Source organism: Ambystoma mexicanum, chromosome 11 (assembly GCF_040938575.1).
Source record: "Ambystoma mexicanum isolate Mex_15411 chromosome 11, UKY_AmexF1_1, whole genome shotgun sequence".
NCBI classification, from domain to species: domain Eukaryota; kingdom Metazoa; phylum Chordata; class Amphibia; order Caudata; family Ambystomatidae; genus Ambystoma; species Ambystoma mexicanum.
Window position 1 is genome coordinate 1,202,236,083 of NC_090934.1, and position 27,624 is coordinate 1,202,263,706.

Below are 27,624 nucleotides of genomic sequence, written 5' to 3' on the forward strand. Positions count from 1 at the left end.
CAGAGCCAGATGCCAACGCCTCTCATCTGTCCCCGATTGACTTTGAAAGATGATGCTTGGCAGCTGAGTTCTGTTTGTTTTGCAGGACAGGGGCAATGTTTAAGGAAGAAGAATGGACTTTGTGGCTAACACCCACAAAGATAACAGGGTAAATGACGTTGATAAAATTGGGAAATGGCTGAGGAAGAGCAGACCTAACAAAAAGAGACAGAAAAAAAAGAGCAATAAAAACATGAAAAAAGATCTGCAGAAAAGGGCAAAAGGCCTGATTTACAAAAATAATTTGAATGGGACTTTCCCATGTGCCCAGAGGATGGCAGAAGACACAGTGCAGAAAAACAGCCGCTGCACGAATGGAGGGGTAGAAAAGGAGAGGGGAACGGGAGGTGTGGTTATTGGAAATCAAACAGATGAAAGGAAAGACAACACGGAAAACATATACACTGCTAGAAAAAGAGGAAGAAGGGAGAGAAAAGAATGACAAAAGAAAAACTCAGAACACGAATAATGGGTAAAAGGAAATGCAGCAGGGGCTTGGGATGGGGCAGCACCCATGTTTTATAAGGAAGTACAATACTAGTATTGTCCCAAGATAGTGCAAGGTGCAGAGCTTGCAGCGTGACACTTCCACACGACCCCAGATCTGCTTGCTGTGCTGCAGTACCCTTATACGCTTCTATGGGGTTTCATCCAGGAGAATTCACCGAATTCCATTTCAGGCGATTTTTGTGTGTGATCTATTTCATTGCAAATATATGAGGGGGCCCTTCTGCAGGCCACTCCCACATTCATTAATACCCTTACCCACCCCCTGCATATATGTGCATAGAAAATCGATTACAAAATGTGTTGGATTCGAATTTGACGAATTCTCCTGCACAGTAAACCACCGATCCACCCTTATAACACAACGATGTTCTGGCATGGCATTTGTTTATTCATATTATAATCCTCTGGTTGTGAAATCACAACAAGTCGATAATATAATCCTTTTGTTGTGACATCAGTGAGCCCTTAGAGACGAGAAGCTAAGCCCATGAGAGATGGCTGCCACCCATAGTGGCCCTCGCCTGCTTCGGAGTATAAGTGGCTGGTGCCTTTACTTGCATAACTTGCCCTTTCCATAAACAAAGGCCAGCCCTTTTAACACCACCATTTTCCTGACTTGAAGGCACACCCTGAATACTTAAAGATTCCAATATTTCAGCATACATCAAGCCACTCTTAAAAAACACAAGTGGTGACGTAGATGACCTTTCCAACTACAGACCGATCTCTAACATCCCCCACCCAGCAAAACTTCTAGAAACCTACGTATATAAACTAACCCAAGAACACATAGAAAAACACTACCTGCTGGACCAAGCTCAAATCGGTTTCAGACCAGCGAGAGGAACGGAAGCAGCACTACTATCCATCTGGGGTGACCTCAAAACTAACGCAGACTCAAACACTACCTCAGCCCTTATTCTGCTCGACCCCCCCCGCAGCCTTTGACACAGTTAGCCACGACACCCTGACCGAAAGGCTAGAAGACATAGGCATAACAGACACAGCACTACTCTGGACCAAATCATTCCTAACAGACAGAACAGAAACCGTATGGATAAAACCTTTCAAATCCACTCCACGAGTTAACGACTGTGGAGTACCACAAGGATCCTCACTATCTCCACTATATTTCAACATCTACCAGACTCCAGTCATCAGAATCTTCAAAAAATACATTACATGTTACAACTATGCAGATGACACTCAGATCATATACAAAATCAAAGACACTGATGCCTACCATTCATCCCTTACCGACTGTCTACAAGAAGTCTTCGACTGGATGGATGCCAACAACCTGAAAATCAACCCAGGAATGACAGAAATCATGATCGTATCCAAAGACCAATAGAACGAAACCACCATCCCATGGCCTACGGAAACGGGAAACGCACCAACACCATCGAAGGTAGTAAAAAATCTGGGAGTCCTAATGGACAACAACCTAACCCTGGAGCCACAAATAAATGCAACAGTGAAGAAATGCTTTTTCCTCCTCCGGACGGCAAGAAGAATTCTACCTTTCCTCTCCTTCGCGCACAAAACACTCACCATCGTCGCCCTAATCATGTCCAAAATGGACTATGCAAACAGCCTCTACCTCGGAATACCTGAATACCTCCTGAAGAAAATGCAACGGATCCAAAATGAAGCAGTAAGACTACTCCTCAAACTATCCAGAACAGATCGCATCACTCCAGCCCTAAAAACCCTACACTGGCTCCCAGTTAAGCATCACATCACCTTCAAAACAATGTGCATAACGCACAGGGCAATCAGTGGACAAGGAGCAGAATTCCTACAAAAGAAAATAACAGTCTACAAACCAATGAGACCCCTCCGATCGAGCAACGAAATCCGCCTGGAACTCAAACCATACCTCAAGAAAAAACTTGTAGGCACCTCCTTCTACCACTTAGCCGCAAAAACCTGGAACACCATCCCAACGGAAATAAGAAACACTGAAGATCACCTAAAATTCAGGAAATCACTAAAAACCTGGCTCTACAACACCACAGACTAAACCTGAAAAACGAAACTGGTAAAAAAGGATAACTAAACCGAAAAGACACAGACATCCCTGACCGGGGAGAGTAAAGCCCACGGCAGCTGGACAGGTGACATCGGATAGACAGGAACACAGGCGGCACACATGGAGATTGAGACAACTGACCCAGACAATCCCACCAACTCCTCGCCCGCACCGTAATTTAATTACCGCCAAGTACCACGTTGGGGTGGAATTATAGAGACATTGATAATCCCCACACTACCTGAGAGGTTGTCATTAGCAGAAGCACTGGCCACGAGAGTCTAAATGGAGGATAAGGGGAGCCACGAGAGAGCATGTTAGAGGTGGGGGCCAGAGGAGTAAGGAACCTGTAGACCAGTCAGACCCAGATCAGGACAGAGCCGCAACAGGGGAGACTACGCAAGCCGAGCGCTTCTATTCAGGATGGAGATGCAAACTTACCAACCCTACTAACAACTTCCCTTTCTGCATACACCTCTCAAACCCAAAACCAAACACAGCCAAAACCTACAGCACAACAAACCGCACAAACTTCACTACATTGCAACAACAACAAAAAAACACACATAGCCTTGCACAACAGTACACGACGACTACCGGCCGCAAACACCCCAGGCCCAGCCAATGGACCCACCGGGCTGAGGCCGCCAACATCACATCACTGCTCTCTTGCATTTTCCCTGCTGCCTCCCACTAACTCAACCCCCCCTCTCCCTTTTCAGAGCCGCCAGAGCGCCAAGGGACCACTACGGTGGTGATAGTGCGCGGTACAAATGTCCTTTCACATTAACATACCCATAACTGTTTTTACAGAATAATGTGTCCCCGCTGTGTACTTATTACCCGTAAATCAACGTGGAGTTGCATGCCTGCAGCACCCAACATGCGGCCTCAGGTGTAGGGCACAGAATGTATTAGTGGCCAATAACATATTTATAATGTACATTATTGTGTATATCAAGAGTGTTATAACCAACCTGGCCAATAGTCGCAGAGTTTCATATACCAGTTGACTCATATCTTTTGAGAGAGGTGGGCAGCCAAGGAGTATGTTGTCAGTCTTACTTCATTTACAAAAGGCACTTGTACGAACTTGCGTGTGTCTGTGCCCCTCAAGTCCCTAATACAGATTTGAGAGCGTGTTTTTAAGAGAATAGGCCATTCTTGGATTACAATGTCTACACCCCCAACATGGATGAAACAGTAGGCTGTAGCTGGAAGATTCGCTGACAAAACATTTAACACCAGGTGAGGTTGATTGGCCGTTCTGATGTTTGTGTGGCAGATGCATAATGGAAGGGCAGCAGTACTCACCTCGGATTGGGTGAAGTTCATCAGTCCCACGCTGTCGCTGCTCAGCTGCCGCGTGCTCACCAGTCGGCCTTGTCGAGGCGGCTCCACCACGCTGTACACGAGGGGGCTAGATGGTTGCTCATCAGTATTGCTGGCGGCTCTCAAGATCTGACTCGTGATTGGTTGATTCGCTCCTGAGCAAAAAGAAAAGGGCATCCGGTTGGTAGGAATTTGGCACCTGGTTTTTCTTAATGGGTGGTCCTAATTCCTCATAGCTCCCATGCCCCTTCTTCCCTCATCATAAAAATATCATGTTTAGGTTGGCCACAACCAGGGCCAGCGGAAGACATGGACAGGTTGTGCAGTGGCACAGGGTCTCACGCTCATGGGGGCCTTCCAGACCTTGCTCACATCTATCACTGTCATGAGAACGAAGTTGATGATACTGTGACCGAAAAACTGCTCATCCTAAACAGTTTAAGCACTGCATGACGTTGGGGGAATGCGAATACTATTTACCGCATTTCTTTTGTAATCAGCAGCACATTTCAATGGGAAGGAAGCTCTTGGACAGCAGAAAACAGAGCAGTGTGTATTGAATAGACAATTGTCTGTGACAAGTGCCCTCATAAGTGTGAATGTTATGTGATGAGAAGTGGGTGGATGCCTTTTCATCTAAAAGTCCATCATGTCCAGTTATCTAACTGGTCTGTGAATTCTTGCAAGAAAATTACACTGAGTCACAAAATAAACTATTATTTTTATATCTCCTTTATCCCATTGTGTTTTCTTGATTAAGATGCACACCATTTTCTGTGGACCACATTTTCTTCACCTCATGCATGATGAGCTGCATGCTTGTGCCAAATAATTACTACACGCTTGCAACCTTGTCACGGTTTTGTTTTTTCTGTTGTGTGTCTGAACACTTGAAAGTAGTTTTCAGTCAGAATGACAAAAAATGACATTTTTTTTGTTGATTTGCCAAAATACCATAAACAAATAACGTTACGCGAAGGGCAGTAAAAAAGAGCAAAAGTGAAGATAATGTAGGAAAAATAAAAACAGGGTGAGGTAATTGGAAATAGTGGAGCCTATGAGAGTACAATGCCATTTTAAAGCAAAATTTAAAAAATACATTCAGAAAAAAAGGTGTCAAGAAAAACACTTTTTGAGCAATTCAAGTCCTCATTTCGACATCTTTCTGGAAGTATTTGTCTTTGTCAGATTGGTTTATTATGTGATTTGTACACTTCTCAGTTCATCTCTTAGACAGTATTATTTTAGCCAGACATTTTGGAATGTTTGTAGCCGCTAGACCTGAGAACATTTGTGGTCAATTTCAGAGCACACACACTTGGATTTACGAGTTATTTGAAGTGTGTGATCCTAGGGAAATCATCTACCAATATTAGGAGTCCCAAGATGTTATTCTGTTCACAGTTTACACTGTTAAAAAAAGCTTCACTGGTGATTCAACATGCTGTACTCTTCTACGCCTGACCTACACATAGCAACTTCTTGCACTATAATTTCCAATTATGTTATTTGTCTGTGATGTCACGTCTGGTAATGTCAATACATATGCAAATTAGGGGTCCCAAAATGTCTTTTGCCACACAGGCCCTCGCAAATCCTAGAACAGGCACTGGTATACATTTTTACACCTCCTAAATACATATTTCTGTTATTTGATAAAGGGAAATGTGAGCTTTTGTGTTTGCCAACAACAGTGAGAAAAACGAAAAATGTTTGGCAAAGGCCCCACATTTTGTTTCCTTTCATTTTTATAAGAGAGGTTGGTATTCCTGCGGATACAGCAATCCTGAAACGTCCAAAATGCGTGGCAGCATTAATGGAAAGCTGTGAGGATTGGGACACGTGGCTAAGCTACACGGTCTGACCCTACTTTTGCACTACAAAGGACTCGGAGGGCCCGGTGTTGTGCTACGCGTAGGTGGTAGACAGGGATTCCCCAAAGCCTGTCCGTGTGTTATAGGTCATCATGTTTCCCCAGGCCAGCTCGCAGTGCAATCCAATTCCATGTGGTAGATCCAGGGTGAGTAAACCTAAACCCTACCCTGTGGGACTGCCACGCAGACTACCCAGAGGGAGACAACCTATGTGAGTCCACCACCCCCGTTTATACACCGGAACCATAATGGCCACCTTATCCATAGCCCGAGCACCTTGAGACCCAGTGCTATGTCCATGTCAACCCCGTCATGTCACTGTGCAGGGAAAACACTTGCATCATACCGGGATAATGGCAGCGCAACTGGTTGGGTACCCAAAGACCCATGAAAAGGAAATCTAACCACTGGAGGCGTGGCCTTTGTCCACAAAGCTTTTTCTCGCTCCAGTCCTCGAGACAGCAAGTTTGTCACAAAACCTCAGTTCTCGACGCAAAGGAACGCACTCCAGGAAAGATATCACCCTTGCTCCCAAATCTGGACAAATGTACTCAGCATCTCGGCCAGAGCCACACCGGTCCTTCAGACAGAGGCTACAGCCGCCACGGTAGACATATCTGCTTTTGCCTGACTTCAAAATGGCATTGCAAACTTTAAGCCTTTTGTCCCTACTGCAGTATTCTTCAATACACCATCTGTCAAACAGGGAATAAAGAAACAAACACTGGGAACGAATGATCATATCCCCGGGAACAACCGGGGAGGCCCAATCAGAAATGAGGCATGGCCAATCACAGTCCAGGTTTTGAAATAGCAGTGGGTATAACCCCTTAAGAGAAGAATTGGCTAATCAAGAAAGTCAACCACCCTATAAAGGCCATATATTCAGACTAGGAGTGTTATAGACTGGACTATATTTTTGTAGATGGAAAAAGAGGAGAAGAACCAGATAGGGGATAGAAATTGGGAGAGACCAGAGATATAGCTCAGAAACAGGCCGACAGTCGAGCCAGAGAAGACGGAGAGAATGAATAAGACTTCTGGGGTCCATACCTTTGATGCTAGGAGGAGAACCTGCCAGGACAATGGCTCAGATCCTGGTGGGGAACAGGCCCAACGAAGAAAGAGAAGAGCTTGGCTCATGAGGGCAACCTGTAGCTGATACGTTAAACAAATTGTATCCAGTGATAATGTCTCTGTGAAAATGGCCGCCAGTTGGCGACATTTACCTAAAAATGCACCCTCCGGACAATCAAACACTTTCTAGAATTTGAGGTAAAAATATATAATTATACCCATCCTAGAATATTTTGGGAAATCATTTTTGCGGTCAGAAAAAAAGTCAGCTACCTGGTGACATTTTCACGGCAACATTATCACATGGAACCAAACACATTATCTGACCAAAATCCCCAAGTAAGGGAAAATAAATACTTCTGGCAGGAGAGTGTAAATGTGCTAAATCATTATCTTCGGCCCAGGAGCCAATCCATACCATATGGCAAGGGGGAAGATTTGTTGACTGGTAGGTGAAATCCACGAGTAAGCTGGGTGCTAGAGCCCTTAGATTGGCAACCCAGGAAGCAAGCTAGCTGCTACATTCAGTAGACTGTGAGGTTAGGAAGGAGCTAGACACTACCCCTGAGGGCGAGAGTAGAGCCAAATCACAGCTGAGAGCTAGACTCTGATGCATTACATCTAAGGTCTACATGGCTGGAGAAAGGATAGCTCAGGGGCAATGTGTTTGTCTTGGAAGCAAGACAACGCAGCGCAACGCAGGTTCAAATCCCAATCCCATGCTTAAAAACCACTCACTGGTATTAAGTACATTATAACCAAACAATAAAATACAAAAATACAGGGTAGTAGGGAAAGCCACGGAATAACACTTTGAGTAATCCTACCCAGAGATCTTTTAGGATTTCTGTCCTGTGTTCTTTCTGTTCTATATTCTATTTAGGGGGATTCCCTAGCCCCTGTAAGACCTACCTTGACCTCGCTAGTAGTGCATAATAAAAGATGCTAAACCTGCATGTTCTTTTGAACCCTTTGTCACAGACCGAATATTTTCCTTTTTGGATGTGGACAATACAGGATGTCCCTTGTGGCTGCACTGCCTCACTGAGAGGCCTACAGACTGGGAAACACTGGTAAACCACTGATAATCTCCTCTACAGGACAACCTGGGGAGTTCTTGGAATAAGCAGACACCCACAGGAAACTAAAAGGTCCACCTGGAAGGGAACTACATCACTACAGTGATGAAGGACTCACAACACAACTCTATCCAATCAACAGTCCCTTAAATGATATGTTCCAGCCAATGACTGGGTGAGGATTGCGTACAACAGAACTCTCTCAAAGGGAAGCAACCCCATAATCTGTAAGAGGGAAATCATAGCAGACAGGCTGGAGAGGAATTTATTTACCCACAGGTAGCACACAGGATGGATGGATTACCACCATGTATAGTGTCCCCTATGGACAAAGCAGCCTCCACCAGCACCACTGATACCTCTGGGTAGGAATTGGAGCATCTCTGCCCCAAACACCAACCTTTCCCCGGCAATCACGGAGCAGAAGCTAACCCCAGAAATTCCATGCCAGCACCCCATGCCCTGGATGTCCTGACACATCATGATACCCTTCCATTCCCGGCTGGTCACAATATCTGGGTGAAACTCGATAAGATGGAACATTTGTCCCATAAAAGGTGTATGGTTCAACGGTACAAATGTTGTCTTGGCTTAAACTTGATAAGGCCACAGACGCCTAAATGTGGCAAAACAGCGACCCCCCAAGACTTCTACTAACTTGAAAAGTGCCCTTATCAATGCCCGATCGCTAGGAGCCCATGCTATTGAAATTCATGATCTAATATCTGAACAAAATCTTGACCTACTAATCATCACAGAATCTTGGCTTCACCAAGCCTCGAGACCCTTACTCACCCTCGCCATACCACCTGAATACAGCATTTTCAGAACAGATAGAACACATACCTCAGGAGGCGGTGTTGCTATTATAGCACGAAACAACCTACAAATCAGACCTATCCCCATCGAAGTCATCCCAGGTTATGAACTCATGCTAGCGAAACTCGCCCTTACGGATCAAACCTCAATTAACTTTGTAGTGATATACAGAACACCTAGCTCCAATAGCCTCCCAGAAATAGATATCCCGCTACTGCTCACACCGTTTATCAAAGCCAACACTAAATGCATCATCCTTGGTGACTTTAAGCTAGGATTCAATGATGATAAAGACCTCAAAGCCACCTCACCCCACACAGCGCTCAAAGATATGAATTTCACCCAGCTGGTGAATGCACCTGCACATGTCAAGGGCAGAACCTTGGATTGGATACTGTCACTTAACACCAATCTCACTATTGACTCTATCACACCACTTAATTGGAGAGATCACCATTACATAGAATTTACTATCATAAGCAATTAACTCCCTCCTACTAAGACTAATACCAGGGACACCATTGAAGCTAGAAATACCCGTAAACTCACAGTAGAAAACTTCACCCCGGTCCTCATCAAATCTCTCGACTCCAATCTAGTCACCAGCAATGACCCTAGTATCATTGCCGACTACTACCACAAGTGCCTCACCCTCACCATCAATGAAGTTGCACCTCTGACAACCAAAATATGCTGCACTGACAAAAAAACAATCACTGGTTCAACGAAGAACTTGCCTCCCTAAGAAAAACTAAACGGGCTCTTGAACATGCCCATACCAAAAGTCCTACCCCAGAGACAGCCAAAACATTTAAGGATGGCAATAAAAAATATAAAACAGCTATCATCGCATATAAAGCCAATGACTTTAACACCCGCATTAGCAATGCCTCTTCATATTATAAAGAACTCTTTTCCATTCTCAGGGAACTAGAAAATCCCACCCCAAGCACAACTCCCACTAACTCTAGCAAAGAGTGGTGCACCACCATCCAGGATGCCTTATCGGCTAAAATTGACTTATTGTAAAATATAATAAAAACTAAAAGACTGGCCTTAGTTGATAAAAACCATACACACCGCCCATCCGCACTGAAAATCCCAACCCCCTTTCCGCTTCTCCCCTGTCACACAAGAAATGGTATTCAATACCATCTCCAAACTAAAAGCATCCAATTGTAAAGGAAATAGCATGCCAGCTAAACTAGTGAAAGCCTGTTCATCCACTCTCACCCCCACACTGACCAATTTTATCACTTCCTCCTTCAACACCAATACGGTCCCATCAAACATCAAGAATGCCTGGGTCACCCCCTCTTAAAAAACCTACTCTGGACCTCTCAGTTCCCACCAACTACTGACCAATAACAACTGTTCCATTGTTACTCAAACTCATAGATAAAATAGCATACACCCAGATCCAATCTCACCTCGAACAGAACCAACTCCTAGGTACCAGACAATCAGGATTCAGGCACAAACACAGTACAGAAACGTCCCTTTTAGACTTAAAAAGCCAGATGGACAACATTAGGGACCAAGGAAAACTCTGCATCCTGTTGCTATTAGGCCTCTCCGCAGCATTCGACCTTGTGGACCATGACAAGTTATGCATCTCTTTAGCCAATGATTTTAACTTCTCCAAAGATGCGACAATGTGGGTCAAATCCTCCCTTGCTGAACGGACATCTAGAGTGGCCATAGGAAAGGTAGGCGCTGACCCCATACCAGTTCCATTAGGAGTACCTCAGGGATCGTGTCTCTCACCGACCCTCTACAATGCCTATACCAAACTCCTTTTTTCTGCCCTCGACAACATGGGTGTCATCTACACTAATTTTGCAGATGACACCCAGATCCTCATACCCATCACAGGAAACTATGTCCAGGATATTATCGTTATCAACCAAATATATGCCATCATCCAAAACTGGATGGCATTAAATAGTCTCTGTCTCAACGATGAGAAAACAGAAATCCTCATTGTGGGATCACCCTCCAAAATTGCGACACTCCACCCAGATTACAAATCCATTAATAAAGATGGATCTACTATCCCAGTCCTTAAGCAGGTTAAAACACTAGGCGTCCACCTTGACGCCAACCTCAACATGACCAGACATATGAACTCACTGTCATCTTCCACAGCATACACAGCCAAACTGATTGCACTAAGTCGGCAATTCTTGACATCAGCCAATTGTATTACCCTGGCCAGAGCCCTGGTACTAACAAAATTGGATTACTGCACTGTCCTTCTACTAGGAACCTCCAACACCAACCTCGACAAGCTGCAAATCCTGCCAAACAAAGCCCTGAGGGCAGCTCTAGGAATAAAAAAACATGAACACATTTCTAAGATCAGGAAGGATGTCCACTGGCTTCCCATCGAAGCAAGGATCATCTTTAAATCCCTATGTATTGCGCACAAGTGCCTGGCAAAAAAAGCCCCCCTTTATCTGAAAAACACCTTGCAGAAAAAAAGATAATTTCAGAACCTTGTGATCTAATGATAGTCATCTCCTTGCGGTTCCTCGGTACAATAACTCCAGAACAGGAGGTAGTAGTTACCAGGTTCTAGCACCCAAACACTGGAACTCCCACCCCATCAAACTCAAATTAGAGACCTCATTCCCCAGATTCAAGAATCAATTAAAGACATGGTTATTTAACCAATACTATCACCCTGCTGAACGGGTACCTATACGACCATCTCCACATGTATATATTGCTTAGCTATGAAGCACTGTCCACTGTATTTAAACCCTGTTAATGTTGTTATCCTCAATTGTTTGCCATGTACCAAGCTGTCTGTAACCACGCCGTGATACCCCAGGGTCTGGGCGTGTAATAAATAAGTAAATAAATAAATAAATAAATAAATAAGGCCAATGTTTTCTAAAATTTTTTTCCATCAGCGAAGCTGAGAGAATGGTACCTTAAATTTAGACTTTATTTCCTCTCAACCTTAAAAGCGGTGGGACCCAAGTTGAGGATTCCCGCTGAGCTCAGACTGCAAACTTTGTGGAGAGGAAACTTGTCCCAAGGTATTGGACGAGAGGACAGTAATGTTCTCACACTTGATTGACTCCACGTCATGCCTCATATCAGATGACCCATGGCATAGACTCATGACTACTTCCCACCTGTCACTTACGCTGGCCTTGGCAAAGTTCCTGATAGCAATTTTTGGAAGACTGGATGAAGTGATGAAAACAGCTCACCTCGAAGTAGATGATCTGGTGGGAAGCGGGAAGGCCCTCAGTCCGAGTTAGTAGTGGCTGGAAAAGCCACACATTATTATTGGGAATTAGGTGGCGTATTTGCTTTTGCTTGTAAGGAAATCGAATGAATTTGGTATTTGGACATTATGAAGTGTATTTAAATTGTTTCTTTTGACTTTTGTAACATTATGTAAAAGTACTATGCGTACTAAAAACATTTTTTCAAAAAAGAAGTCATTGCTTGATAGTGATACGCCCACAGAATGTGTGCACTACGTACTAACAAGAACCCCCCTTGCATTTAATGGCATCACGCACAATACTCTACACCCCAGTCTTTGGTGAATCCCACTGTGTCTATAGTTGATCCGGCTACTGATTAGATGCTAACAAGTGTCTACATTGTGTTTTGACCTGCTATATGCACCATCTCAAATGCCTGTTTTGGATGCAAGTACAGTTCCTCACCTATGGTGACGCCATGCTTTAAAAAAAAAAGCCAAAAAGCCAACTTGGGCTGAACAGTACCACGGAAGTTTAGCCCAATTGCTAACCTTCCTATACTGAGCACAGTTTTAGAGAATATGATTAAGAAAGAACTGATGCCCCACCCTTCATAATATTCTAGACCCCAAAAAGACGGTCTAACAGCTTTGCATGGGACTGGGACAGTACAGCAGAAAATCCATACCAGCCAGCTGGAGCCGATGTATGATAGTCAATTGGTTCTGGGGATCCTTTTGAACCATTCTGTAGAATTGGAAATGGTTGACCAGGCCATGCTGGTAGAAAAATATTGGATCGGACTGGGACTAAGGAAAGTAAGTCTGATTAGCATCCTGGCGGGGGAGCCAGCCAATCAGGTGGCTAGGAACGCAGGCTTTCACCATAGGTGAAAGCCTGCGTCCCATCCCACCTAACGGCCTACTCCCCCCACCATCTCCCCCCACCGTCCGTCCCCTTATTATTATTATTTTCTAATACCCCTACTTACCTTATTTCGGTTGCGGAGGCATTCGCTGCCGCAGCCGCATCTTATGCTCTTCGCCCGAATGCCGTTATGGAAAGGGTCCGCCTTCCCTTTCCATGGTGGCCATCTTTAGACAGTATTTTCAGTCATTGAACGGGACTCGCGAAGCGTCCCGTTCAATGACTGAAAATACATTTTTTTAGCACCCTGGGCTACCGCTTTGGTAGCCTGGGATGCTAATGGCCTTACGACCCCGTTTCAAGTGCTTGAATGGGGGTACCGGCCCAGAGCTGTGGTTAACCATTACCCCTGTTCCAGTCCTTGGAACGGGGGCTTAACACCACATTACTCCCTTTCCTTTCAAGCTGTGTACAGGCAGTAAAACGAAGTGCTTTCTATTTCTCTCTCACACCGCTGAGCTGTATCGTGACCAAAGGGCTCCTCCTCTTTCTCAGTGTCTATTTAATTCATGAGGCTACTATTGGCCCTCATTAGAAGACGTAAATCTTAAGTTTATGATATGCAATGTATGTGCAAAGTTACTGGGAATTCCCGAAAAAATGACAACCTGGTAGGATGCGTAATTGACATCGAAGCCTGGATGTGAGACCCAGGAAGGGCCAAGGGTGTACAAATGAATTTCATTCCTAAATCATTCCAGAAAAATGTATCCATAGATACATTGCGGAAGCTTTTTCACATAGCAATTTACACATCTTGACATTCTTGACTGAGATTATTCTGCAGGATTCCGCAAAGCAACCACTTGGCATTTATCATCAATTGCAGGCATGATTATGCAAATATCCTGCACATGGCTATGGGCAAGAAACACTTTGCCAAACGCCAAAGGGCACACCAATCTGGGGTGCGACTGGCAACTTGTCAGTGGGAAACGGATCCAATCACAACTGCCAGAAATACACTCATTAGTTAATTTGCATACCCAGAGTGCATTGCTCTGTGGTTCTGATATGGAGGTGAACTTCAGTGGTGGTAACAAGTTGGTGCTCTGGTATGCGTGGTGTGTTAACAGAGATTCTACTATTCTACTCTCGGAATAATGATAGCTCTTTTTTTTTTCAAACCACCGTAATACAGGTTGTGCTTGGTAAACATGCCCAATGCCCCAAACCTTCACCAAACTGATCTTCTGTTAGGTTGAATTATTTGTGCGGGTGGTTGTTGCATAATTGAGAGCTGTTGGTTTGGGATTCTAAAGCAATATATGAAATTGTGCTGTCCTATATGACAATTATCTAACATGGAACTAAAAACGCACGTTTTTGTGGTGTTTGTGTGTGTGTGTGTGTGTGTGGAGTAACTACTCCAATATCTTATTAGGTACATGCTACCTTGGTGGTGCTATTGGGCTGGCTTACATTATTATTATAATGGCATGTTTTGCTCTGTGACTGTGCATCTTCACTATGTTCTGCCCTGCTTTGAAATGTTATGCTCTCTTAAGTTTGGTATGTCACACTATGGCCCTCATTACAACTTTGCCTGTCTGGAAACAACGGTGGTGGTAAGATTACCGCCATTGTTGTTTCCGGACTGCCAAAGTACAAGTCTGTGGGCGGGTGCTGTTCCGCCTGGCTGGTCTGCGCTGGTGGGCGGAATGGCAACCGGCTGCAGACTTTTGTGGAAACACCAGCACCTTAATTACACGGTGCCAGTGTTTCCGCGATCCCCATTCCCATTGGGGAATCCTATGGGACTCAAATGGGAATGGGGATTAACAATGACCGCCGCCTGACTTACCATCTGCCAGGGCTGTAATGCCCCAGTGTTTCCGACAAGTCAGGCGGCGGTAATTCACTACAGGTCTGGTGCTACCTGCCAGTTTCACCGGCACGTTTACCACTGGACCTGTAATGAGGGCCAATGTCATATTTAAGATTCAGAGAAATGTTTTGTAATGTTTATCTTGTAGGAGCTATGTGTTTTGTTTCCAAATATAAATGTACGTTATCTTGAATGTGTGTGCTTGATGTATACATCCCTTTTCCCATTTAGGTGCCCCTTCCCCACAAACCCCCTGTTTGGATTTTCACTTCCTCACTCACTGCTTCAAAACACTTATGGTTTTTACAGATGTTTTGGTTGTTTTTCATCTCCATATTTCATCTATTTATTCACCCCTTTCGTAAAGAATTTTAGGACATGATGCCAGTTTTGCTAACCGGGCTGGTTAGGTAATGTTATGTCAGGTTATATTCCATCATGTTTTGTCATGCCATTTCTCATTAATGTCCAATACCCAGCACTTGTGCCATAATACCCAAAGTAGAACTGCACATGTAAGCTGGAAAAAAGACTCTAATGTAAACCTTGTATTAAAATTGTAGGGTTTGTAAAATTCTGTGTCATAGATTCTCCAAACCAGGCAAGCTGAGAACATGTCTTGCTTTAGAAGTCCTGAGCTTGCAACAACATAGAATGCTCATGTATGGATTCAGCTGCCCACTTGTGCTTACAAAGCAAGCTTAGTATGCTATATAGCCAAGGAACAGCTATGACAGAGTAAGTTGACGCCCTGGCCGAAGTTCAGATTTAGTCCAGGGACAAAGACCTTTGTACGACTACACTAACTGTAAAACGAATACATGCTCTCCTTGTTAATGGGGGAGGGCAGACACAGAGAGGTAATGAGAAAGGCAGGTGGTTCACATGGTAGATTGTATGACCATGTGGAGTCCGCTGCAGAGGAAATAAAAACCTGTGTCTCTGAGCATTGAACAAAATTCTATTCTGATGTTTGACTTTGCCTTAAAGTTATTTTCTGAACACAGGCAGGAATACAAATACGTATTTTCCCACAATACAACCCTGTTTGGACCTAAGATCTGCATGCTGCGTAAAGAATGATAGACAAGGTTGGATTGCGCAACCTAACCCAAAAAGAATCCAGCCTCACACGCCAGAATAAATTACCCCACAAAGTTCCTAGCAGGCCCCAAGAACTTCCAGGATGCCTGGCCCAGGATTTTCCTCTAAGAGGAGCCACAGTTCATAACCCAAACACATTTAAAAATGCCCATATTTCCTCCCAGACTTTTTTGTCTTTAGAAAATGTGGGTATTCGTAATCTAGGGGATAGTAAAATAGAAGTGTAAGTAGAAGAGGTTTACTCTCGCACCCTCTTTCTTTTGCATGGTTTGATCATGCTCACGTTCAAGGTGATATACTGGCACTGTTGCAGTATACAGTCTTATGACTGTATACTGCAAAGTCAAGGATGTGCTCATGTTACATTATTTGCCTCTTATACAGAGCACATCACCATCTTAGTGGTTTTAAAGCACAAAGCCTTGTCCATGTAGAGGTGAACTGTGACCCCCCACACGAGGTGGCAGGCAGGCTGAAGTCAGTAGGATGTCCTTAAACATTTTGCACACAACAAGTCTAGGGGCTCTGAGACTGCTACGGTGGGGATTTGACAGACTATACAAACTTTATATCATGACATAAAGAAAAATAAATGAACGTTTTGCCAAAACGATGATTTGATATTTTGATAATTTTTCAGGGAGACACAAAAATGGCAAACATTTCTGACATACAACCACTCTTGATTGTTGTTATTAGAAGGGGTGCCGGGTGCACACACTGCCTGGATCATCATTTCTCCTGCATGTGATTCAGTTTTGGAGCACTTCTGTTTCAAGCCTATTCTCTGCACTTTCTGTGGCTGCTCGGCTGGCTGATGGGCACTTCAGTGTTAACGTTTGGGTACACTGAAGTTCACATTGTTGTTTTACAGCCTGAAATATCCCCCCAGCTTCTTAGTCCTTTGTGGTGGTGTTACTGTGGAATCCAGTGCAGTACAAGCAAACAAGTGTATCATAGCCTTTTGGAAGTCTAAGCATAGTAACATAATTGAGCAAAAGAGTGCCACCCTACCACTGCATAGAGGAGGAAAGGCTTTGGGCCCTTCTCTCTTTACCTACCCTGTTTGTTGGACATCCACCTGTGCTTTTAATAGTCTATGAAAGTCATAGTCAAGTCATAGTATTTTCATAGCTTGCTCCCAAGTAGGTCACATCCTTTCTCATGTTTACTAAATGAAACTCTAAATTAAAGTCTAGCATGACATGACATGGAACAAGCTCTTAACAACAATAAGCATTTTGGTATCAAGGTGCCAGGCCTTAATTTTACTAAACTAGTTTGACCATGCCATTCCCTTAACTATTGTCACCAACAACATTCAACTTTATACAAACTCTATTCTTAACTATACCATACTTGACTCAACCTGGGGCGAAATGTGTAGAGATACCCGGTCAAATATGCACCAAACTCTGAGGATTGCCCCAGCACTCCCAGAAACTCCTCGTGCACCCATTGTTACCTTGTGTGCTAATGCACAATCTCTGCACATCTGCCTTGGAAACACAACAAAAATATCACAACACATTTGGACACACCCGCCTCCTCGCGTCTGCAGAACTATGGTCCACCTAGCAGGACTAAAAGTCATCCATGCTATAAAAAATGATTCTTCACCCGCTACATGCCTCCTTTCTTCCGCTTCTGTGTTTGCAGCATCTCATTCACACTAGCCTGTCCTCTTATCTTCCCCTTGATCATTTATGTCCGCCAGAAGACTAACGTCTAGATGGGGTACATACACCACTCCACGGACAAGCCAAGTTGCCCTGAAACTACTACAGTGGTGATTTGGCGCAATATAAAAGCTTATTAACATAACATACCCATACTGCATTTCTCTGTGGCTCTAATCTGGAGGTGAACTTCCAATAGTGGCCACTACGTAACATTCCACATTTCCCCCTGCATTAAATTTGGAAATGAAGAGGGTGGTTGTTGTTCAGAAGTGGTGACATTTATCAGATTAATGAAAGAAGAAATGCGGCCTGTTACCCATTACATGTCTCAAAATCCGGGATGCGCCTCGTTAATATGAGTGCATTTGTGTTGGTTCTTGCTGATTGGGGATAGGCAGTGACGGGAGCGGGTACTCGGCCGAGCTTTCTTTTGTGCATCGCCCGGTGCTTAGAGGAGCAATAATACTGTAGCCAAGATGTAGGAGGGGTAGAATATGGGCACAGAAGCTATTCCTCATTGCGGAGAACTTCCACCGGCAGATGACTCACCTGGACACACAGTCAGATCCTGCTTGGCTTCCATAGTAATTACCAGGCTCTTGGCTGTCACAGTGAAGAAGTGTCCCGGGGAGACGTTGTCTCCATCTGAGATGTCGAACGCAAATCCACCATCGAGGGACCCTACAGAAATGTGAGAATCGACATTTTGATTGAATACGAAAGCTTTGAGGAGCATCCTTGCAAAACCCAATCTCAAGCATCTGGCTGAACAGTCCCACAGTGAAACAAAACCAAAAAGCGTTCCCAAGAAATTTAAGTGCATCCTTTAGTGGAGTCATTCAGAGCCACCACTGGAAACATGCCAGAGAACAGTCACACGCTGAGGAGAAGGCTGTCAGGAACTCAAGGACGCCAAAACCATCATGCAAGCAGTCACACATTGATGAGGAAAATGCCATAAACTATTACGAGCACAGTCGCGCGCCTTCTAAATGTGCCCATGCATTTGCCCATGGACGACGATATTATGAAGTGAGCTCAAAAACAATTGCCTATCCTTAAACTAATAAGATCTTCGATAAACCACACTCCAAACTACTGAGCGATCAGTAATCTGTTAATCGCATCATCCAGTACAATAAAACAACTGAACCGTCTCATCAACTGGGGTCGACTGGCCTATAGGGAACTCTAGAGATTTCCCGGTAGGCCTCTGCAGCCGGGGCCTCTTTTGTGTGGTATTTTCAAATATTTCCATAGGAAAAGGATTGGGCTTGCTGAAAATGTGTAATATGGGGCCACTTTGAAAATTATTTCCAGGGCCTCTTTTGGCTCCCAGTCCACCCCTGCTGATCCAGGACATCACAGAAAACCAATAGAACAAGCAACATAGCAAATATGTGCACAATGAAGACATGGGCAAATGCCTCCATGTCAAACAGGCAAAAACAGTTTCAAGGTAACATTCAAGATAATTTTGCATTGAAATCCCATTTAAGCCAACTGTTCAAACAGTCGCACAATGATGACATCATTGGAAACCGACTTCACGAGCACTTATTTGAGGAGTCACACTGTGAAGCCATCAATGAGGCACACAACAGCTGCATGCTAACGACATTCTTTCAAACCATGCTCACAAAACAAAAGACCAACACAGATTATCTGTTTGCAAAGGATTTCTTAGTCTGCATTCTCCGCCTCAGATTCTTTCCTGCATACAACCCACCTTGGTGCTGGTAGAAAATGAGGCCTTGGTCCACCTGGGCCTGGGTAAACTCCACAATATCTTTGTTGCCAGAAGGCGACCGCTGCAGAACCTTCCCACTGGCTGGGGGCTGGATGGAATATACCACTTCCTCAGGGGGGGAGTCCTTGTCGGTGCTGCTCAGAAGGCTGGCTGTGATGTCAGCTGTGGCGCCTTCCCAAATCTGAAAGAAATGATTCGACTTCAATATTGACCTGCACTATCGGAAAATAGCTTACCAACAATGCTGAAAATTGAAACCTACGAGAAAAACGGTGGCAGATCAAATGGACGATGATTACAAGTCGTGCCTGGGCACAGGGGACAACCACTTGCTTGAGAAATCACAAACCGCTGGTGTGAGAAATACAAGGAACCTCATATGGCCAAACCTGAGCTGTGCCAGACTAGAGTCGCACGCGTGCAACAGAGGGGAGGAGAGTGGTCTCCAGTATTTGAGGAAAAATACCCACTCAAGTTATGTTTTGAGGGCCAGGCTCTCATTTCTGTTGTTCCCACATTAGCCATCATACAAATCACCAAGAGAAAGTCCACTCATTGGAAACGTAATAGGCAAAAGAGCCCACAGATAGGAGGAACAGCAAAACGATGTAAGTAACACCTTCTCCTGCAGCTAAATGATGGCCGCAGGAGACCCAGCACTCGGGCGTTTAGAGGCCAAGGACTGTTTTTGCTGGTTTCCTGAATCTATTTACAAAAGGCAGTCTACAAGTGGGGAAATGTTAGGTACATTTTCTTTAAGGAACTCATTTAGAGTGTGTGGCGGATGCCGAGCGTAAAATCCGCCAGTCTCAATGCATCGCAATGAGCTCCTTAGGAAAACCCGTGGAAAGCTGGTGGAATGCTATCTTCAAATAGCATTCAATCCGCCGGTGGAAAACCGGCGGATCTGTGCATCTGCCACATTCTAAATTACCCCCCAAAGGTCCCGATTTACACAAATGTTTTTTATGGGATTTTCCCCTGTAAACATTTTTTTGTAAATCAAGTCCTAGGTGTTTAAGTAAGTCTTTCACGAATTTAGTGTAGTCCAAAGTTCTTTAAAATAATAATTCAAATTTGGTATATTTACTGTTTTCCAAAAGGCTGCAGCCAGCAGCAGGTACATAGAGTGCTAGAAATGGAAAAAAATGTATTGGGGGAACTCTCACCTCTTCAGACGTGGGGTGGGGTGGGGCTGTGGGAAGGAGAAGCCAAGGTCAGGGGCGTGGCCCCAGACCAGGTTGTGCAGCACAGTCGGAGTCATTACGACCACCAGAATCGTTTTTTTTCCAGTGCCCGGTAATGGGCAATTACCGGGGCATTACGGCCCCGGCAGACCTGGTAATTGCCCATTGCCGGGTGCTGGAAATAATTACTCCCCATTCTCATTGAGTCCCATAGGAATGTTGAGGACGGATGTACCAGCACCGTTAATAACGGTGCTGGTGCATCCGTCAAGGTCTGCGAGAGGGTGTCGTTCAGCCCGCCATGTCAGGCCTGGCTGCGCAAAGACACCTGCTCGCAGACTCGTAGTTTACCGATCCAGAAACAATGGAACCGGCAAGTGTACCGGTACCATTGTTTCCGGACTGGCAAACTTGTAATGAGGCGTAGTATCTCTTCACAGAATCCAATCCTAGCGATTTGCATAAAAGCATTATGGGAACATCATAATGGCCACAATTTTAAATGTTAAACATGTCTTATAGTGATTCAGTGAGCAGCCCTTTTAAGTGAATAATGGACTCTTCTGTTTTGATCAGTCACAGAATTCACCATAATAAGGAGATGTCTGTAAATTGCAGGACATATATATAGTAGCACGGACAGTGGCACCTGTAAGTGAGGCTTTGGCAGTTTCTGCCTGCAGTGCTGATTTTACTGAAATGTCACAAGCTGACTGCTTTCAGGAAGCTCTTGTGCAGACTCTTCTTAAAGTGGTCTTCTCGTGGCCCAGGTTGAGTCATGTGATATCTGGGGGGGGAACAGTGCGCAAGATATTGTTCTGGGCCATTCCCCGCACTGGGTAGATAGTCCTTGTGCCATTAGAATGTGATAAGGAGAAACATGATGCACACGCCTGCCCGACACAGAGACATCTGGTTCTTCTGGCAAATTGCTGCCAATGATGGTTCTCATTATCTCAAGTAAGATTTCCCAGGATTTTCTTTAAATGGTGCCGGGTCCCCCGCTCCCCTCTAACAGAGACCTGAACCTTTAATATCAAAGTGTCAAACTGCGCTAGGAGCCAAATACAATCAATACAAGATTGTGTGCATTTGTATGGCTTTGTCTGCTCTAGACCAGAAGGTTCCCCAGAAACTCTCCTCCCACTCAACACCCAATTCCTTATGTGAGGCCATCATATAGGAGAAACCTGTCTCATGTTAAGAGGAGATCAGGCCTCTTGTAGACAGAGAAGTGAGCATTCTGATTGCCCTCTTTTCAGGTCAGGGTTCAACACCCAGCATCTAATTTGCATATAACTTCATTGTGTGGTCTCGTGTACAACTTCCCAGTGTGCCTTTCGTTTTTGGCATCTTTCACACTGCTCAGAGACGCTCTCACGTAAAGTTCGAGTTGCTTTCTAAAACTTCTCAACACCCCTATCAGTTTGTAGGCATTTTCTCAAGATTCTCTGGAGGTTCTTGTAGCAGCAGCCTCCTCACAGAGGTGCCAGGTACTGGGGTCAGGGGCTGTCTCCATAAGTCCCTGAGTTTAGCTGCCCAATGCTTCCTCCTCCCGGAACCAAATGATGACTCACCTCCTTCCAGCAATCTTGCTCTTCTTAAGCCCTGATTGGTAAGGGAACTTGCCTCCCTGACTTTGAATTATATTGGATGTGGAAGTCTTAGCACTGCCCCTTTTCCTACAATACTTGGCTCTCTAGGCACTGTAAAATGAAAGGGGAAGGCCAGCTCATATAAAACATGATGGTTGACTTGGATTTCGCCAGTTGCTTTTTCTTTGTGGACGGTATCACGTGGAGCTCCTGGAGCTATCACATAGAGCTTCTGATTTCTGGACAAGTCATTGTTGTCTTTTGGGGGGTGGCAAATCAAGGGTAGCCATCCCTTATCCCCAAGGGGGAGCCACCCAGTTTGAGGCGAGGGAGGTGACCCCGCTCAGCAAGACCCTGCACAAGAATATGGGCAAGAGGGACCTCAGTGGAAGTGACTCCCCCTTAGTGGACAAGGACTCCAATTCCAATGGGGAATTCCCTCGATCAAATACCATATCTGCATGTATGGCACTACCTGCTATGAAGACTAATCTGTCATCCTTATGTTTGGCTTCAGGCAATGTGGGAACAAAACAGCCATAGCCCGGAAATCGAGATGTCTCTTTAAAAAGAGACGTATTTATATAACATGGACGAGTAGCTCTTATGAAGAGAGAGAGTACGGTATGCAGGTGAAGCGCCCTGAGGTGATTACATCTTGAAGAGGCATAGCCCGTGACTTTTGCAAGGCGAGAAATGCCAGAGTGAGACGCCAGAGAGACGATGAAGCCAACAATGGGAGAATTGTTGTCCGAACGGGGACCTAAGACCTATGCAAGGTGATGGCGTGACCACAGCTGCTTCGTGGTGGGCGAGACGCCAGAGGAGCCGAGAATGCTATGCTGGTGAAGCCAGGCACAGAGAAGAGCAACCGAGAAGCCAAATAGCCAAGTGCACGCCAAGACCCGCAAGTTTCCCCCGTGTCGGAAAAGGTACCGGGGAGAACGGGAGAAGCGGGAGGTCACAGGGGCCAATGTATTGGGAGGACAGAAAACTCTCAAAGTCACAAGTAACTCAATACTGAGCATGACGAACAATGCTATTTGGGAAATAGATAGATAGTGGAGGAAGATAGCATCCACCAGATACTGAGACTTGAAGAGCGGAGAGAGCCCACCGCAAAGAAGCATAACAGCATTGTGAAATCCGATTGTCAATTAAACAGAATTATAAAAGAGAGAATCCAATCCAAACAACCCATGAGGGGACAGGTGCTCATAACTCGGAGTAGGTCAATGCAAAACATAGAAAGTGTGAACTCTCAAGAATGTAATAGACACACAAGTAAAGACCAGAGTGTGAGAAACTATTTTATGGAAAAGTGTAAAGTAGGCATTAAAGAGAATGCAAAACCCACAGGTACATGGGAAGAGCTACATAAGCTTATGAAGGAAACATCAAGAGACTATTAGGGAAGATCATTTCAAGAATCCTATCTTCAAAACAGATACATTTGCTTATCAATAACCACATGAGATAAACAACAGCATTCAAGAGAAGGATGGTAGAAAGCAGACAAGAAGGGAGACAACCAGGAGAAAAGAGACATTGGCCCTCATTACGAGGTAAGAGGTAACCATGCCGCAATTAGCGACATGGTTGCCTCCTTACCGCATACCAGGCCCGGGTTCCTCAAATGAGGACTTACCGGGCCATCCCAACCTTGGAGGACCCAGTAATTCCTCGTCTGAGGAACCCAGACCCGGTACATCCCCATTCCCATTCGAGCCCTCATAGGGCTCAATGGGAATGGGGAAGGAGCTAACAACGGGCCCGTTAATAACGGGCCCGTTGTTAGCTCCCTGGTCTCCTCGCGGGACCCTGTAAGGACGCTTGGTTTTACCAGGTGCACTTTGCGGGTCCCGCGAGGAGACTTCGTAATAGGGCGGAATGGGTTTACCGGCACCATTACCGGTGCCGGTAAACCCATTCCGCCAATCTCGTAATGAGGCCCATTCTCTTGGTCTATAACTCCCATCAGTCCTATCCAGCATAGTCAATGTTGAGGGATCAGGAGAGTCATAGTGCAGAACATATGGAAAGCCAAAGGTTGCAAACCCTTGCCCTGGAAAGCATATCTTTGCAGCTTGTTTTCATAATGTAGTTGGTGACTGTAAAGATCTTAGTAACTATGTACTTTAACTGGGCATACCTTGTAGCCGGGATGAGTGTGTGTCAAGTCTTGGAAACATCATAAGAAATGAATGCATAATGAGGTGAAAAGTCTTGAACTCTTAACTGCATAACTGATCTGCCCATGGTGTATCATACATTGTTCTAGGTGGATTTGTCCTATATTGGGGCCACAATGTGTTTGGACACTTCGCAGCTCTTTTGACATCAGTACTTTTCACTGGCTTACATAGATAGTTCTGTTTTTTAACTTCCAAATCACATAAGCGGCTGTTGCAAAACAGAAGCTTCTTTATGGGTACTTTCATTAGCTTCTCCATACAGGGGGCACCTGGTCGAGGCAAAGTTCTCAGAATACACGGTCCACCCATTACAGGTCACACAACCGATACCCCTTCTTGACTGCTTTCCATCAACAATCGGCCACTGCCTTCCTTTGACACTTAGGCTTAATTCGTTCATCAGTGTCACACTCCTCTAACACTGTTCCATAGCTTGCTGGGCCAAGCGTGCACTTTGCTGCCCTTTTTCTGTAATACTCTAGCTCTTGCCAGTACAGGTTTCCTCTTAACCTGCAGTTCCTTGAATCCCTTTAGCTTTGCACAATATTTGGCTTCAAATATCATATCCTTCTTGGTACTCGTTTGGCTTTTGCCCCTGCTTGGGTCTCAAATAAAGCATTCTGTGGTATCTGCCGCATGTACCACCTTTCTTTCACTCCACTCACAAGTACTCACAACTTGCTTTGCTCTGGGCAGCATTCAAAGTGCTTTAAGTGTCTTTTAGTTTATTCGGTATTCAAAAGTACTAGTTTTGGCATTAATAATTGCTTGCAATAACTTTCAGTTTGTGCAGTAATCAAAAGTACTTGTTTCGGCATTCACATTGCCTTTCTTATGTTGCATGCTCAAACGTTTCATGATTATATTGCAAGTGTGAATAAAACCCCTTCCTTGCTGTGTCCGCATGCGCTTTCCTAGGTGGACTTGCCAGATGCCTTTCATGGTACTTCCGCAAGGTCCCCGGGAGCCACAGCCTTGCTTTCCTTCTCGGCGTGTTGCTGTCGCAATGCAGTGTTGTTCTGCAGCATTGCTCCCACAGTCAGCGTGCTGTCAGTGGGTTCGGCTTCCCGGCTTGAGTCCCCCAGTTGGTGACTGCCTCTTCCTCACAGTTTACCCCGGATCTTTGCCTTCGAACAGCCGCTCTTTCCACTGCTCTCACTCTGTCTTGGTTCTCTAGTGATTCTCGTGCCATGGCGCTCTTACTCTGCTCCGTATAAGGAAGTTGCTTTGCCTGCTCCGCCTTGCTCTCCAGCTACCCAGCTGATTTCCATCAGGCTTTTTAAATACTGCGATGAGGCTTGGGATTATTAGAGCTAGTCCGCTCACCTTGAAACAAGTCAAATGTAGTCTGCATTGACTCCGGACTCCTCTTCTTCTTCTCAGTATGAAAATGGTGTTTGGGGAGGTTTGCCTTAATAAAGGTAGTGCGCATAACTCTGAGCTGTCTCCTCCTTGGCTCGTGTTTCTGGTGAACATTTTGGGGGGACTAAGATGGATTGGGCTGACAGTAGCCCACAAAGGCTTGAGGGATAGAGGGTTTGGTCTGAACAGGGAATGGCTGATACCATGTCTCACCTAAGGCCGTACACTCCCCAAGTTGCCTCCAACCAGGTGATCCTCCCTCGCATATCCACCGCCAGGTTCAGGATCCAAAAGCGATGACCTTTCCCTGGTCACCTGAGAGGAGTATACTGGGGAAAAAGAAGTGAGGATGCCCTCAGATTCCTCACAATACTTAACCAGTTAGACCACTGAATGGGACTGGGCTGCAATGCAAGCAACTGGCACATTGCTTTAAGATAAAGTACTATAGTATTTTGAGTCGAGATGAACATCATCATTAACAATAGCAAAGTAAATCCAACCTTGTGTGTTCCTATTGCTGTATCGCCCCTCCCCCCACACCAGATTAACTGCTAACTTTGATGAACACTTAATGACCAGCATTGGAAACATTTCTAAAGATACCTCAGCGGTTGTTATCCTTGGGGGCAAGAACCTATGGGGCAATAATTCTCAGGATATAAAGGCAAAGGAGCTCAAAGCTTCACTTGAGGCTACTCATTTCCAACAATTAGTTACAAATCCTACCCACAATGCTGGTAACATTCTGGATTGGATACTGACAAAAAATCAGGAAATTACTATAACCTCAATTTTAGAATGTGCATGGTCTGATCATCACCTGATCAATTTTACCTGTCATATGGCTAACGGACAAACACAATGTCCCACTAAACCTAAACCTATGGGAACCTGGCAGAATAGGAAGGCAGTAACTAGCGAGGCCTTGAAGGAAAAGGTCGGCCCTCTCCTGCCCTCGTTACTTCAGCGTACATCCCTAGAAATGTTTACTCAGGCTTTTAGAAAAGCAACTAACCAAGCCTTTGATGAATGCCCCCCCCCCCTTAAACTAAAAAAAAGTAACACATTCACTAACTTGAATAAGTGGTTCTCCAAGGATATTCTTGAACCAGAAGAAACAAGCGTAAGGCTGAAAGTTTTTTTTGGAGAAAAGAACAATCTATAGCATCACTAGCGTCTTACAAGCTTGCTGCTAAGGATTATAAATTGATCATTCTTCGATCCAAAGCAGAACATTTTAATGTGAGGATTCAGCAAGCTAAATCTCAATCTAAGGAAATCTTTTCAATACTTAAACAATTGAAAGACCCCCCCAATTACACACTTAGCTCAAGAGAGCGATAAGTGGTGCCAAGAGATTCATGATGGTTTTGCTGAAAAAAACAGTAAACACCAACAGGCCATTGAAACCCAGAAATTTTTTTTTTCTGATCATGAGATAACTCCTCCAACGTTGATTACCGTTAAGAGTGATTTCTCCGATTAATCATCCAGATCTCTTTTGCTTTGAAAAGGTTTCTATTCCAGAGGTCTTGGAAGTTATTCATAAATTGAGGCCATCATCCTGTCAGGGAGATACTTTCCCTGTTAAATTATTCAAAGATTACGCAGATACTCTGGCACCATGGGTAGCGCAATTTGTCAATCAATCTTTTAAAGAGGCCTATGTTCCTGCAAACCTCAAGGAAGCATGGATCACACCTCTTATAATAAAGGAATATTTGGATCCATCCATACCAGGCAACTTTAGGTCGATAACAAATGTGCCATTTTTGCGCAAAGTTATCGATTGGATTGCCTATCTATAATACCAACAGTTCATAGATACCAACAGACTCTTGGCTAATGAGCAATCCGGCTTTAGAGCTAAACATGGAACAGAGACCGCTCTTTTGGATCTCCAGGCCAATATTGCTAGCATTGTTGAGAAAGGAAACACTACCTTACTTATGTTACTTGATCTTTCCTCAGCATTTGATCTTATAGATCATGATCTTCT

At 44.6% G+C, this 27,624-nt stretch overlaps 1 protein-coding gene across 1 annotated transcript in view; it reads right to left on the reverse strand.

Moving 5' to 3' along the window:
* CSPG4 (chondroitin sulfate proteoglycan 4) overlaps nt 1–27,624 on the reverse strand; it is a 372,985-nt gene that overhangs the window by 50,762 nt on the left and 294,599 nt on the right. Inside the window, exons 6-8 of the mRNA XM_069624563.1 lie at nt 19,263–19,464; nt 18,083–18,214; nt 3,899–4,071 (exon numbers count right to left, since the gene is read on the reverse strand). Coding sequence (XP_069480664.1) covers nt 3,899–4,071; nt 18,083–18,214; nt 19,263–19,464 — 507 coding nt within the window. The remainder of the gene's footprint in view (nt 1–3,898; nt 4,072–18,082; nt 18,215–19,262; nt 19,465–27,624) is intronic.